Source organism: Habropoda laboriosa, unplaced genomic scaffold (genome assembly GCF_001263275.1).
Source record: "Habropoda laboriosa isolate 0110345459 unplaced genomic scaffold, ASM126327v1 scaffold223, whole genome shotgun sequence".
NCBI classification, from domain to species: Eukaryota; Metazoa; Arthropoda; class Insecta; order Hymenoptera; family Apidae; genus Habropoda; species Habropoda laboriosa.
In genome coordinates this window covers 54,957-70,787 of record NW_017100362.1, presented here as the reverse complement: position 1 = coordinate 70,787, position 15,831 = coordinate 54,957, and the positions used below count along the sequence as shown (strand labels likewise).

The following is a 15,831-nucleotide window of genomic DNA, read 5'->3' as shown; positions in this document are numbered from 1 at the left end:
CTCTCCGCTTGTCCCGATGTAATTCAATTCTCTCCTCTTGGAAAACATCCACCAGTGCGTTCTCCATTTTCAAGCCGCGACGTTCGCTTTGTCCTGTAAGAGCGAGCACCACCAACACAACACAGCCTTTTTTAATTAAAACGACCACGATCACCTCGTGAGTGTAACAAAGGGAACAACGAAGTTACGCTGCCATCTCGTTTAAAATAAAAAGAGAAAAGAAGAAGAAGAAATGATAGACCGACGCGGAACGTGAAAAAGAATCGGCATAAGAATAAGAAGAGTCATCGATGATGTATAAAAAGCAGAGAAAAAGAGGTAGCAGGGGTCCAGGGAGAGAGGGCGTTGGAGCCCTTTTGCCCCTTTCGCGCCCATCCATCGATCGATAATGCGATCCGGCGAAGGGTGCGCCGGACGAAATAAGGGCTACCCCCACACTCTGTCGCTCTTTCTCTGCACCTTCTCGCTCCTTCCAGCATCACGTTTCTCTACGTTCATCTTTGCGACTCCACCCTCACCTGCTCCATGCCGGAACGACGAAGGTAGACGAAAGGTGTATACACCAGCCAGAACCGGCGGCAGCAGCAGCAGCAGTAGCAGCAGCAGCCAGCCAGTCGAGGCAAGGTTACTCACTTTCCCTATGCGTACTACCGTGAGCTGCGTGAGTATCCGGTTGCAACGAGCTCTCCCGCCTATGTGCATAAACGTCCATGGAATAGTGGTATGTACCTATACGTGAATGCTCATCAACGTACCCCACTAACTTGCCCCACGTGGATGTTGGTACGTTATAGTGGAAGAGTGTTAAGGGTGGTACACATGGACAGATGGGTTGTACAGTGGAGATCAGGCTGAGATGTCCGTTGGTGTTGGTGATGGTATCGGAGGTGATGGTGGTGGTAGTGGTGGTGGGCAAAAGCGACTATAGTGGTGGCGATATCCATAGAGGGGTTGCAGATCGATGGAGCAGTGACGTCGCGGGGGGCCGGGATGCTGCGTCTCCATGGTGACCGCCAACGGACCCGGCTGCTCTCTGTGTACGGTCCGACCAGCGAGCTTGAAATTTTATTAAATTTCATTTGTGCCGTTCTTCCTGCTTCTCCGTTTCTCTCTTACATACGCCAACAGTGCTGGTCCAGCGTTGTTTTTGTCCTCGTTCCACTTGAACCAGGCTACTACTATACGGCCCTCTGCCCCCTCCTCCTCCTACCGCACCCCCACCGCCCTCCTTGTCTTTTTATTTTCGACACTTTTACCGTGAAAGAAGAAAGAAACCGAAGGGGGGTTTAGTATTCTCTTCTAGTTGTAAAAAGGGATGGATGAAATGACACGGACCCTGGATATCGAAGGGAGGAATTGGTGTCTACTATCGGAGGATTTTCAGTCTTTTTATTTTTCTTTGTTTTTCCTTTTTTCGATGAAGAAGAAGGATATTTGGAGGGGGGAAGGCTGATGTTTTAGCGTTGTTAGGGGGATTAACCCTTCCTAGGTACTTACGTTCGCGTAAGCTATGAATGCAATCGATGAATTTATGCACTTGTGAGCGACAAGTCGTGTACGTGTACCTATTTGTGGAAAGTGTAATTTTGGATTTAGTTGAAAAATGTTACATGTCGTCTCGAGTAATTAGTTTCGCAGGGGTAACCTGTTAAGTGAGCTCGTGTTTCAGAACGTTGCAAGTGCCAAACTTTTAGATACTGAGATAACAACGTTGTAAGTACCATTGTACATAATTAGCGTTAGAGTAATTCTAGCACTTCGTAGGGATAGAAAATTTGTATTATTTTTATTGTTATTAATTATAGAAACGAATTCTCAAAATACTCATTTCTGCATTTGTACTATCATTTGTACTGTTCTCTGCTGGTGAGTTGGCTGTCGGGACGGCGCAGGGGCAAAGGGAGGAAGCCGCTCGCTCCACCTTTGATGCTCACCCTCGCGCGATGGATTAGTAGGTGTGACCGTTTCGGCCAATCATAAAAATGCGTATGATTTGACCGTATGAGTGTGTCCGCTACAACCAATGAGATCCGCATTCCGTCCGTCTGTCAACTTACCAGCTGTGAACGCTATTGGCTAAAAGTTTCGGTGCGTTTGTAAGTTACAAAAAAATGTTGAAAAACTAAGTTAGCATCTTCGAAAATTTCTTATCGTTCAAATCGATCGAAATATGGTAAATTGCTATTGATCTCCGCGGCATCAATTTCAAATCCACGAAGAATCAGCGACAGATTCGATATACGTGCGAATCTGAACAATAATTGCACAATTATTTTTCTCTCTTCTCCTGAAAATTTCACTTCAGGTTCAGAATTGACATTTTTTTCGTGGTACACGGTTAAAAATCAGACAGTTTACTTTGGTTTTTCTCAAACCCACGTTGCGCTTCACGTTTAACACGTAACCGTTCGTTCAATTAACTGTACTTCGGTGTCGCCGACGATTTTTCTATTCTTCCTCTCGCGTTTTCTTTTTTCTTCGCTACACCTTTCAGCGACGAGTCACGACGAACGATACAAGGGATTCCGATTAGCCTTTGATCCCGCGAGCATTGCCCGCCATTATTTTTCCCGATGACACCGTGCTCGAGGCGAAACGAGCCGCGCGCGCTGCATAAGAAAGGAAGGAGAAGGAAACGTCAGTTAATCTTCCTCCTCTTCGTTAATCTTCGAGAGAGAGAGAGAGAGAGAGAGCTTCTTTTTTGGCACCCAGACCGAGTCCTCTTCCACTCCAACCCCCTCCCCTTTATCCCGTTGAATTTACGAGCAGAATGATGGAGAGGGTGTCTCCTTGTGTTTTCCATGGCGAACTCGCGGAGAACTTCTGCCCGATTACCGGCTGCCTCGAAGTTTATCCTTTTTCCACCCCCGCCCCTCTGCCCCGTGCACAGCAGCTTCGAGGAGGTCGTTGATCATAATCAACCGCTGGTTTCCACGGGTATTCCTTTTAATCGGCCACTGAATTTCGAGCATCGTCCATGGTTACCTTATGGTCTCTTTATCGTTGAAGATGACGATGATAATAATAACAACGATAGGTGGTTGGTGGATATGAATTTTGAATGAGAATATGTTCTCGTCTTTTGCGATATGTACGTTGTCAATGAGGGCACATCTGTGTAAAGTGGCTAAAATAGGAAGGAAGATAAAAATCTGTGAAAATATTTTTCGAACTACCATAATAAATCTAACAATGTTCCTTTGAGAATTAAATATAAAATTTTTCTGAGATAAGTTAGAAAACTCAGTGAAAAAAAATGAATGTTTTTGTTAAGTTTATTTGCAGACGACCATAGCGAATAGTAAATCTAATGATTTTCCGTGAGAATTGAATATCTGATTTTTCTGAGATAAATTAAGCGAGTTTGAACAATCATATAAAACATCATATTTGTTGTAAATACGATTACTGTACCTAAGGGGCTATAGCAAGAAACGTAATCACTAGACCATCGAAATTGAGGTAGGTTAGAGTCACCCAGTACATAAACATCGAAGTTAGGGTGTATACAGATGAAGTTCGAGGGCTCTTCCTTAGATTCGAAGATTGTCCCTTGAGTTTACGCGTGTGTAGAAGTGGAGCTACGGTGTTTATCGGTGATTTCATTAAAAAGATGAATTAATCTAAGTTTCTGCAGGTTGCTGCTTCGATTTCACGCAGTTATGATCTCGACTAAGTTCGCGTGGGAAAGCGTGGCTGAATGTAGCCGATGTTGCAACCTCGAACCGGAGTCATCAATTAGGTTCCTCGGCAGCCATGATGATTTTACCATTCCTCTATTTCTCCTTTTCCTTTATTCCGTTCGACCATGTTTTATAGTTGATTTTGCATAAACTTCGATCGCATTCTTAATTTTCCTGTACGACTTCAGTACCAATTTGCCAGTCTGAATGCACGTATGCTTTTCTTTCTTATTCAAAGATACGACAATTTAAATCCTTTCTTTGAAACTTGTGAAATAACAGAAATTATTTCTGTATGCTACATTTCCTATTTATTACATTAGTCAAAAATGTGAGAAATCCATTTGAAATAAATATTCTTATTTAAAATCAAAATAAAGTTGAACCATTTTTTGGAAATTTGTTAAATAAAAGAAGTAATATATATCTAACACATTTTCACTTTTACGTTATTCAAAAATGCGACAAATTCATTTGAAATAAATATTCTTATCTATAATAAAACTAAAATAAAATCCTTTTCAGGAAACTTACGAAATAAAAGAAGTTACGCCCGTGAGCTACATTTGCACTTTATTGTAACATATTTTATTTTATTATTATCCACCGTTGTCTTAATAATACATCATAATTGCTTGCGAAAAATCTGCATACCGTGTATATTATACAAACTGAATAAAGATACCGCGATCGCCGCGATATCGCACAAAGAGGAAAGTGAAAATGGATCTCCTTTCAGCTGTCTCGTTACCGCTCCTTCCTTTTGCATCCTTCCAGAGTGACGTCAATTTAATTAAGTTCAAAATTCCGCTTCCTCTCGTCCCAGTTGTAAAAAGAGCATTTGAGGAAGTTCTTCCCGCGAATCGACGGACGTTCTCCTCGACGAAGCTACCACGTCCTTTCCATCCTTTCCTTCTAATTCTCGCGACAACTCGAACACGCTGAACGATGACTCACAGAGATAAAACGGGTGGAAATAGAGCGTTGAACGTCTTTCTTCCAGTGATTTACATCTCTCTCCTCTCCCTCCCCCTCTCTTGCACCTATTTTCCACTCCGTGTAAAATCGAAACGATCGCGTAAACTTTGATTGAATTTGTTGATACTCGAGTGTCATGCTGTCAGGACCGCATCACGAGAACACGAGACGAGCCTGCAATTTATACGATTCGACGTTTACCGGGAATGATTCCGCGGGGCTGTTGAAACAAATTTGAATAATCCACCGAGAGCTTTCCCTTCTCCTCCCTCAGTTGTGCGTGCTGTAATTGTTCCGCCGTCGTCTCTGGATGATCGTTTTTGGGAAAATAATTAAACTCGACGATGACGTGGGATGGTCGATCGATCGAAACGACGACGACCGAATTTTCATACCCGTTTTAGAACTTTATTCTCACGAACGATAAATTTACTGTTGTACATCGATCGTTTAAATTTGGATGCCTGTCGATGGTTCGGCTGCTTTGTACAAGGGTATCTTATACCGTGTGAGTCCAACTTTAGGCTTGAATACAACCTTTGACAGTTGTCCCCACCTTACAATGAAATGGATGTTGAAAACATTACTGGCATTATTTTTTTGCCTCCAAATGAAATTAACATTTTTAGAATTTTGTGTTCATTCTAGAAAAGTGACCGATATTTCCTTTAACATACCTAATATTCGCTGAGAATTGAGTGAAAACTATTTGATAAGAAACACAGCAAAACAAAATTAACATTTTTAGAATTTTGTGCTAATTCTAGAAAAGTGATCAATATTTCCTTTAAGAGGAGATTAAATAAGGAATATTTTTTCTTGTAATTTTGTCACTTATCTCGTTGCACTATTGATAATTTCAAGTGTTTCTTGTGCTTATTAAAGGTCTCGTTCAAGTCAGTAATGAAATATTAGGTTGATCAGAAGTCTCGTGTATTTTAGTTACACAAATGCAGCTTGATACAGTTTTCTGAACTGTACGACGTGAAAGTATGTGATAGAATAAAGGTAGGAAAATGAACGCAAGTAAAGTCCTGTTGTAACGTTACATATTGAATTTATAGAAACAAGTTGTACTAGGTGGAGCAGATAAAGCCGGCCCCAAGCGGAGAATACAATTTTAATGTTATATTTCGTACAGAGATAAAAATTCTGATAAATGTGCAAATGGTTAAAACTAAAAAGCCTTTAAAGTAGAAACACCCTCTTCGTCTACCATAACTCAAATGTAGATACAGTACATTATTACCAAATGGAACTGTAAAATTGTATTACACCATCCTGTACAAAAAAACGATTAAAAATATAAACATATAAAGACTCTTAAAGTAAAAATACTCTTCATTTACCATAACTGAGACGTGCAGCACATTATTTGAATAAAAAACTGTATAACCGCAAAGACAGAAAATGAAAACTAAAATTGAATCAAACTTTACCAAATGAAACTGTAAAAATTCTTTTCTACGTGAGCCACACTAAACAAAAAACAAAAATACAATTAAAAATAGAAACACATCAAATGCTCAGAAAAGCTGAAGCATATCGATCCATTATCTGGAACATCGAGAAACCTTAAATATACAACGCTATCAAATCTAAACAAGAAAGAAACACAAATAGTACCGGTGAATACGTTGATATCGTTTAAATCGGTTAAAAATGAACCGAGAGTGGAGAATGGTTCATGAAATGACCTATTATAATGGTATTCGAAAATCGTGGCCAGGAATGTCGTTTCGATCAGAGGGTGATCGATTTAGGTGGCGTCCACGCGCGTCGGGGAAAGATATTCCCCGAGACGAATACGATTGGTAAAGCTGTCGACGCCACTGTGGGATGGATGGTCGTAGGACGTCGATGGTATCTGTCGAAATTCAGGCTGGCCTTCTCGATGAAACTTACCATCGACCGGTCCAGCGCCAGCTGCAAAGAAAGAATGCTCCTCTCTCGATGTCTACCGCCGCCTCTAATATTCCACAGCTCGACACGCTAAGGGAATGATCTGAAATCGTCCGAGCCGTATGCACGAAGACACGGAGGACCTCGATTTCGCGAAGTGAACGAACGTGTATAGACGGGGGGAAAAAGTTAACATTCGCCGTGATCGAAGAGGGTAGGGGGTGTAAATATAACGCGAACGTTGAATGAAACGAGCTAAGGTCGGTATATTTATAAAACTCGTGGCCGATAGGAGCGTCGCGATCAGAAGAAGACGAAAAAAGGAAGCTACGCTGATTCTAACCTAACAGAAACGCAGACGAAGAGAGGAAAAGAATTCCTTTTCGAAACACCTTTCCATCGTTGAGAATCCTTGATTAACCACGTCTGGGCGGTACATCGAGTAACCAATTGTTTTCGAGGATGACCCACCGAAAATGGCGCGATAATTTTTGCGATCACTGCACCGAGAGCCCACGCTGGACAGGGTTACACCTTGGCCAGACAACGACATCCGTTATACGCTGAGAGATGTAGAAGAGAGACGGAGAGAGAAGAGGGCGAGTCACGAGCTGCGTAAGGGGGAGAGAGAGAGAGTGAGCGAGAGAGGAGGGGGAGCGGAGAGAGAGAGAGAGAGAGTCGCGTACATTCAGCAAATAAAGGAGGAAAGAGGGACCCCGGCAGAAAGGGATCCAGCTTGATGGTGGAACAAAGATGAAAAGAGCCGGAGGGTAATCGAGAAACGAAGCAGAGAGAACGAGAGGAAGAAAGACGGAAGGGTTAGACTAGAGTGAGCGAGAGTAAAGCGGCGGGACAGACGGTCGAGGGGTGTGTTTGGTCCGGGAACTTACGCTGTATTGATCCTAGTTGCCGAGCAGCTAAAGTAAGCCGAGGCTGGGAAGGCGTTGCCTTGGCAACCATCTCCCCCTCATCCCTCAGGACTTTCTATCGGTCGGTCCAGCCCCTCGCACCGAAAACCATCCCCGAACAGACCGAACAGAGCGCTGTTCCTGCGTTTCTACCTCTCTCCATCTTTGTCTCTTTTTCTACCTTCATCTCTCTTTCCTCTCTTTCCCATTCTCTCTCTCTCTCTTTCTCCGTTCATCTGGTCGTCTATGTCCCTCTGCCCTTAACTCTCTGTGTCTCTCCCTCTTTCTACCACAGTCTCTCCCTTTCTCTGTCCTCACCAGGTCGATCTGTAGGTGTTAAACGAACGCCCGGTTTCTCCTCGCGTGTCCCCGTATACCCGCTCTGCTGGATCCCCGCTGGATGTGAACTGTAGGTTCCGTACGAGTTCTACGTGGGCGTACGCGAAAGATCCTTTTTCCAGTCGCGCGCACGTAGAATCGCTCCTTCCGGGGTCTTCGACACGTATATACTTACCTTTTTCCTTTTGCCGCCGCGGAAATAATCCCCCGTCTATCCGAAACGACTGATGCTCCGCGTTCACCTGCCGCCGGATACACCCCGTTCATTCTTGTTCCCGATGTTGTTGCTTCTTTGGGAACAGGTTTTTTTACCCCCTTGCCCGGCTGGCGGGATATAATTGCGAGGGATTCGTTATGCAAGATGGAGGATCCGCGAGAATGCGAGGCTCGGAAGGAGCTGAGAATGGAAAGAAGTTTGGAATGGCAACGATTATTTCGTTCAAGTCTCGGAAAGGTGCGAAGATGGATATTTTTGATTGGGAATTGTACCGTCGTTAGAGATAAATGCCACATTCCAAGTGGCCGAAATTCGAGATTCCGTTAAGTTTCAGGGAGATATAAGAACATCGTATTTCTTATGAATTATTCTGTCATTAGGAGCAGCAATTTTTATTCGAGATAAACGCCACATTCCAACTGGCCAAAATTCGAGAGGCTCTTCCAGCGGGTAAGTCGTTTACGACGAAGGGTGCTCGACCCAGAAAGATTCTGTATTTATTTTGCCACAAATAGGAAACACGTCACGTATATAAAATTTATCAAATGCAATCGCTTATGGATTAATTCATATTCTATTCTATGTCAGCTTTCGATTGACTGCAATCAAATTGTAGAGAAAGGATTAATAATTTAGTAATTCCACGTGTATACAGAGTTTCCCGTTTGAAAGGAGAACGACGGTGGTATAATTTGGTGAATTTAAAGAACGGTAAAACCTACTTGAAGAGGGAAGTTCGATGAGGGTGCGACTCCCGCAAGCTCCTTAAACAATTCCAGCCTACTATATATATATATGTATTAAAGCCCTCATTTCTGTGCCAAAGATTTGGCCACCTCGAGAACTCGAGGTAGGTAGGGGCTGAGAGACTGCAACATTATGCTGGATTGCGTACAGTAAACACTTCGGGAGTAGAAGTAAAACTAACCCCTGCTATGGCCCACTATTTCAGGGATGGGTCCACGAGCAATGATTCAGAGGCCTATCTTTTATGTTCGAAACAATAGGAGCGGACAATCTACCTTCGGAGAAAACTAATACAAATTAAACATTCGTGTCGACTATTATGAATGAAAATTGTTTTAGAAATTCAAACAAACATTGCCCCTTGATTCTCCAGCAGTAACTTATCAAGAATTGTATAAATTTTAATGAATTCATAGAACTTTTCAGTGATCAATTTATGAATGATTGAAAACTGAATATTCCATATCGCAGGATGTAATATAGTTTTTTAATTATTCTTGAAAATTCTACTTTATAAGAAATTTCATTAAATCTTTTCTAATGTGTAACTATATATGTTTATTTATATGATGATTCCAATGGTAAATTTTGGGAACTACAATTTTAGTGAATTTCAACTAAATGCATGATTTCATTTGTTTGTCGTTAACGTGTAATGAGGCAAAATTGCGTAAGTGTATAGTGTTGCATAATTGGTGGATGAAAGAAACACAAAGGTGGTTTCACATTAATGGATAAAGTGATTTCCCTTCTTCCCTCAAAATTGAAATTTTTGCTCTTCGACTGTTATTAAATATCTTCTTGCATATTCATTTAGTTAAAATACAAAACGATTTTATCTAACAAATGTCCAGAGAGCAACGAACCGCAGATGCAGTCTTTCCAGCAAGAATAGTTGCATTGAAAAATGTTCTCACGCCTTTCGAATAGAGTAAAGAAAAGTAGATGTCTCTCGTTGCTAGAGAAAGTTTGAATTGGCAGCATTTAAATTCATTCATGTTTTAGTGGAATGTACGTGACTCAAGATATTTGTGATGAGTCAGAAACTTTGGGCATGATAAATGCACGGTTTGTGAGAGGATATCTTCGGAATTGTATAAATCTCGCCCACGCAAAATGTTTCCCGGTTTCGTGGATCTATTTTACATATGGTCCCGAGCCAAGTATGACGTCGTTGGATCCTCTCGACACTTTGAAATTCTGGTTGCATTCGCGGTAACAAATTTCCTTCCCTCCATGATCGCGACAAGTGTGTGGACGGTATAGCGTTTTTATTACGTCTGCACAATATTCTTCCGCGCGCATAAATCTATTTTAATTTTTTCCGAAAAAGTGTCGCATCCACGGGAGAATATACGGGGAACGTTGGACGTTAAATCAAACAGGATATCTTTCTCCATAAAGATCACAATGCTTCAAATCCTCCCTTTGTTTTCATCGGCAGCCACGTATCTTCTACCGAAGCGTTGAAATTAAAGATAGGAACTATTATGAAATATGCAATTACTCTCTCGACGTTTCCAAACCAGTCAGTTTCAGGAGAAAAATTTTCTTTCTAACTTACACGATTGTAAAATCTGAAATTCTTCCCTTAATATTTCCATGGTTGTTAGGAGGCTGGGTATTTGTTGTTAAATCTGAATACTAAACGCTCCAAAGTAATTTCACGAAACCTACATGTAATTCCCAATGAGGAATTGATTGTAAGGAGATCTAAAATCAAAAAAAAATATTCCCAGTTGTAATCGTTTCCCTATGTATAGAAAACAAAGAAACGAACAAACGAAACAACAAAGAATAGAACTTGTAAGGAACATGATACAGCTGATACACGTTGATTTCGATTCAACTTTATGTATAGTTAGAGATTCCAAAAATATTCACACATACTTTGTTTCAGCTTCTGATACTTATTTTTAGGGGATGAGATCATCCTCCAAAGTTGAGGGCTAAAATCTCTCTCGTTAATTAGAATAACTCGAAAATAAATCGAGATAGAGAGAAACGTTAAATACGAATCTTGTCTGGTTTTTCACGAGGAACAACTTGACCTAAACGAAATTTGTATATACCGGATACAGAATGATTAATAATTTTCCAGCTCTAAAATTTCGATAACAACACTATCCCTAAAAGAAAAAGAAAAAAAATACTTCAATATTCTCGAACTCTCCAGTTATACATAAAATTTGATCGGAATCGCCGTGTATCAGTCTTTTATCAAGAAAAATTACAAGCTTCGAAAATCTCTGTGGTAAAAACCACAGGGAAAAGCCATTACGAGAACCGAAAAATTCGTTCTCTCAATATTCCCAAACTATCCATTTCCCAGATTACAAGGAAGAAGAGGGACAAACAAAAAGAGCAATAGGGAAGTCCATCGATTCTCAACATCATTTCGAACGAACAAACCATCGTACCCGAAAAACCGTCGAAAACCTCCATGCCCGGCTGCCCCTCGTTTTCACGTTGGTATTAATTAAAACGAAAACAAACAAGCAACGAAAAAAAAAAAAAAAGGAAAGAAGGAAAGAAAAGCCGGAAAAAAGTGACAAAAAAAAAAAAGAAGGAAAAGGAAAGGGCCAGAAAGCGAGGGACGAGAAAAAAGAAACAAATTTTTTCGCCACGGTGAAAAATTCACATTGTTCTCGGTTAAAGGCGAGTCGAACGACAGCGGTACAGAGAGTTTTCGTCGAACGTGTTAGTTGCGAATGACAACCCTCTGTGTCGTGCACACGACAGATGCAACGAACAATATGGCCCGACGTGTGCGCGCGTAGTCGGTTTTGATTTCGGCGTTATTATGCCCATGGTCAGGTATAACGCACAGCAGAACGTGTCAGCCGTCGATCCGTCGTTATTTCGTACACTCGAAAACTATACCTAGCTCGCCCTGTTCGCTGTTCGCAAAATTGATCTGCAACGTTACACGGGAGAGACCGTGCGCGCCCCGCGATACACTCTCCACGCTGCATTTCCGCCGTTCTGCCCTCTACCATTTATGAAATTTTCCGCGCCCCTTTTTGTCCATGCTCATCGTTTTCCCTTTTTTATCGATCTCGCCGTTCGTGTTTCCACGAATTTCCTATCTATCTGCCCGTTGTTCGGGAAACGAGGAAACGAACGAAATCGTGGAACTTTGAGTGGTTAGATTTGATTGGGAGAGACGTTCGAAGAAGCTACTTTGGCAAAATTTCTGAGGAATATTTTTTGAAGGATACAAATATTTTCTGTTTTAAAATTGACACTCTATAACGCCCATGTGACTGGGGACATTTTAGGGCTTTCGCTGCCTGGAGTATTATTATTATTATGGAGGCATTTGGGTGCCCTTGGTTACCCTTATTACAAAAGTGTAATACTCTTACACCCGGAAGCTTCAATAAGAATTGATAATTTTTGCTTCTCACGTTGAAATGTAAAATTCTGATCAGCCCTAATTATTCTTCTCACGAACGAAGATGAAGAGAGTGAAACGATACTGAAATAGGGATTGTACAAAATTAGCTGCAATTTCGTCGAAGGAAAGAAAAAGGGATTAGCAGAGGCCGTAAAGATGTATTCTCGAACAAAGAAAATGTGAAGAAATAAAAGGAAAGTAACGAAAATAAAAAAAGAAAATAGTTGGTAATCACCGAGGTTGAATAAAGGATATACTATAAATTCTAGAAATATGTGTAAAAACACGAGAAAGTTTCAATTCATCGTACAAATACTACTTTCAACGATTTTTGTAGTACTCTCACGTACGATTACTACACAATGTTCTATTCAAAGAAATCGGTCCCAAAGTGCATCGTATACCACTCCCACGCCACTAGACCATCAAAATTCCAAATAAGAAACAGGAACATCGTTCCAGGAGCGGTTGATGCCATGAAATTAAACAGCCCCTCGAACAAGGGAAAGCATCCTAGTCACGAAAGGGCAAAATACCGCGTAGCACAGCCCCCCAAGAGGACCAGACCCTTCCATCTGGGCATCGACCTATCCAGATGGTAAAAGGCGGATGTTCTATCCGCTGGAACTTAGCCATACGTTCGCTAGGGTTCGCCAGCCGTTGGTCCAGGCCAGCATCCTCTATTCGATCGTCACACGCCCTGTCGGCGGCGAGTCGAACTACATTTTAAGGGTTGCAGCCACCCGCTCTGCGCAGGCTGTATCTTGAACAATAGAGACGCGTGCGTGTTTTGTGGGCGACGGTTTAGTACGTTCCGCGGGGGCGATAATTTCGTTAAATAGAAAATGCATCGATTTGAGTGATGAAAAAGGTAAAGCTGACGGAGGTAGACGAGGAACGCGTGGGAGAATCGGGCAATCGGGAGGAAGGAACATTCGAACGCTATCTCGTGGAGGCGAGAGGAAAACAGAGATCGGTCGCGTAACATGGCTGTGATTGGCGTCGTTTCGCAGTCGTAAATAGTGATTTATTTACACCGTATAGGATTGGTGATAAATAGGGTGGAAAAAACGAGAATTGTATATTAATCGAGTCCCCCTTTGATCGTGGATAAGATTGTTTCTGTCGAATCAGGAGAAGGATTTGAATGTTCAGAGGGATGGATGATTACGCGGTGGTGCGCAAAAAATTCTGCTGATCCTCGCTGCATTCGGGAGGGATCCTGCGCCGTGCATGACCGGCGGCGGAAAGAAATTTGTCGGTAAGTGTTGCGGTTACTATTGATTATGTTATGCTCGTCGATGATACTGTTCGCTCGATACGCCGCGTTACTCACGCGTGAACGATGATAACCGGGCTGTGGACCTTTTCATGCGCGCGAGGAAGCCGGTTCTGGTGAATGAGTTAAAGGGCGATTGGAAGAGTATAGAGAAATTCGAGAGAGATTATTTGTTTAAAATTGAGGACGGGGATCGTTTGAGAGATGAGGTCGTACGACGGTGAAAGTAGTTCCACGGAAGATGATGATAGAAGAGAGGGTCTTCCTGAGGCGCATTTGCAACAAGGATCTTGGCAGCGTTCAGCATCGCATCCCACATGGGCCTGGGAGCACCGTACTGCTGTGGGTATTTTTTCAACAAATTTTTCTGATCGTAAATAATTCTATATACAGAGGCAATGACCGTTGAGTAATCTGAAGGTTGGTCATTTGTCCTGACTTCACTCTTTGAAGAACAATGCAAGAGAAAATGTTTTTTGAAAAGATGTAGTCGTATTATAAATAACTGTCGATTACACAGGGTGGTCCACAAATCGCTTCACTATTTAAAAATTGAACAACTCCTTTTCTGCTCTTTTTAAGTTTTTGTTTGAAATTTTGAAAAGGGTTTATTGAATTTTTAAATGACTTTAAGTGACTTTGGCTGAAAAAATGTTATTCTAATACGAATGAGTTAAGAACTAAAGGTGTTTTCGTATCAAACTCAGGGTGAAAATATAGTGAAGTTGTAAATTGAAGGGATTGTAGATTGTAGTAGTATATTATTAACGAATCAGTTTATTAAATTTCTTTATTATTACGTTGTTACAGCACCCACTTCCACCACAGTCCACGGCATCGCTCGAGTCTATGTATTCTGTGCCAGGAGCATCACACGCAAGTGTTTCCGCTCCTCCAGCTGGCTATTCGTCGGAACACCCTCAGAGCGCACCTGGGAGAAGGACTCCCTTGGGTGCTGTTGGTCTCGGCGGTTTCTATTTCCAACAACAACCTCAGCCTCACACTTCGTCTAGCGCTCTCTCCGATGAAAATAGACCCGATCAAGAAAGGTGTAAAAAATTCTACGATAAATACTCAATTAATCTAATTAATCGTCGCAGTAATTGGTTAATTACAATGTTTTTCACGAATACAGACCAGGAGCGTCGAGATTAAACTGCCCGCCAAAGTCGAAAACAACACGTCAGGGGAAAAGTATGCGATTAAATATCAACGCGAGATCTGTAATTCCGTACGCCCATAGTCCGTCCGTGAGAAAACTCTCGAAGATTGCCACTCTACTCCTGGCGAAGAACTACATTCTCATGCAAGGTAATGAAAAAGCAAGAAGCACTACGTGGTCGTTTAATTTCACCTGTATTCACGAAATTGTTTCTCGTTGAATTACACGCACGACGCAGGAAACGCTTTGGAGGAACTGAGACGAGTGATAGCGGTTCTACAGTCGCCTCACGCTCACACCACCGCCCTGCCACCCACACCTGTTTCCTACGATCTGTTGCATGGTTTCCCAGGCAAATTGTTCCAAGGTGTGCAGGATGTGCCAGGACTTCATACGGCCGATCCACAGAGCGTCACAGCGGGCGGCCCTCCGACGGATGGCACAGTAGCCAGCGGAGAATCGAACTGAAAAAGATTCCAGCCTTTTTTTCCTCGGTTAGATGTAAGGTTGAATCGAAAATCAAACGATTAGAAGGAATATTCCAAGGATTTCTTACTTTATTGTATTAAGAAAAGTACGTTAATTTTAACGATGATAACGATCTCGGTGAGGAAGTATAGCGGGAGTAATCGGTAATACGCAATTAATCTTCCAGAACAGAATCGAACGATCCATTTTTTATTATTAAGTCTATAATACGATACGAATAGCCTGTAAGATTTCGAACAAGCGAGACTATATACTGATACTACAATGTTGATATTACAATGAAAAAGTATTCGCGGAGAAGTATTTAGTCAATGGGTGGCGGCGTACATTGTTACGAGTTCGATAAACGCTAAGTCAATATTAGTATTTACGGTTGATGCTCCTAAGATGAAAGTTTATGAAAGTATTAGCGATTAACGATTTTAATGCTAATCACTTACGGTCTAACGATTTACCAACAAGAGCAATAAGTGTGACAGCATATTTCTGTCTCTGGTGAACAGAAATCGATCTCCTAAACAAGAAGATAAATCGAAGAAGGCAATTTTTTTTTTCATAGCTTTTTTTTGTCATTTACCTTTTTCGAAACATCCAAGCATTAACTGCCAGAGAGAGAAATGATGTAAGGGTGAGGAATGAAATTTCCAAATCCCGTCCGGCAACGCGATAGTCAATATAGCATGTGATACATGTCGAGATATTATATATATATATATTATATTTTATT

General features: G+C 41.6%; 1 protein-coding gene across 1 annotated transcript; it reads left to right on the top strand.

Annotated features, from left to right (window-relative positions):
- The first annotated feature begins 13,657 nt into the window (after window positions 1-13,657).
- LOC108574732 (class E basic helix-loop-helix protein 23) lies at window positions 13,658-15,083 on the top strand. The gene is made up of 4 exons (XM_017937365.1): window positions 13,658-13,795; window positions 14,264-14,502; window positions 14,589-14,764; window positions 14,854-15,083. Exons 1-4 carry the CDS (start codon window positions 13,658-13,660, stop codon window positions 15,081-15,083), a joined length of 783 nt encoding a protein of 260 aa, XP_017792854.1.
- Window positions 15,084-15,831: the final 748 nt, after the last annotated feature.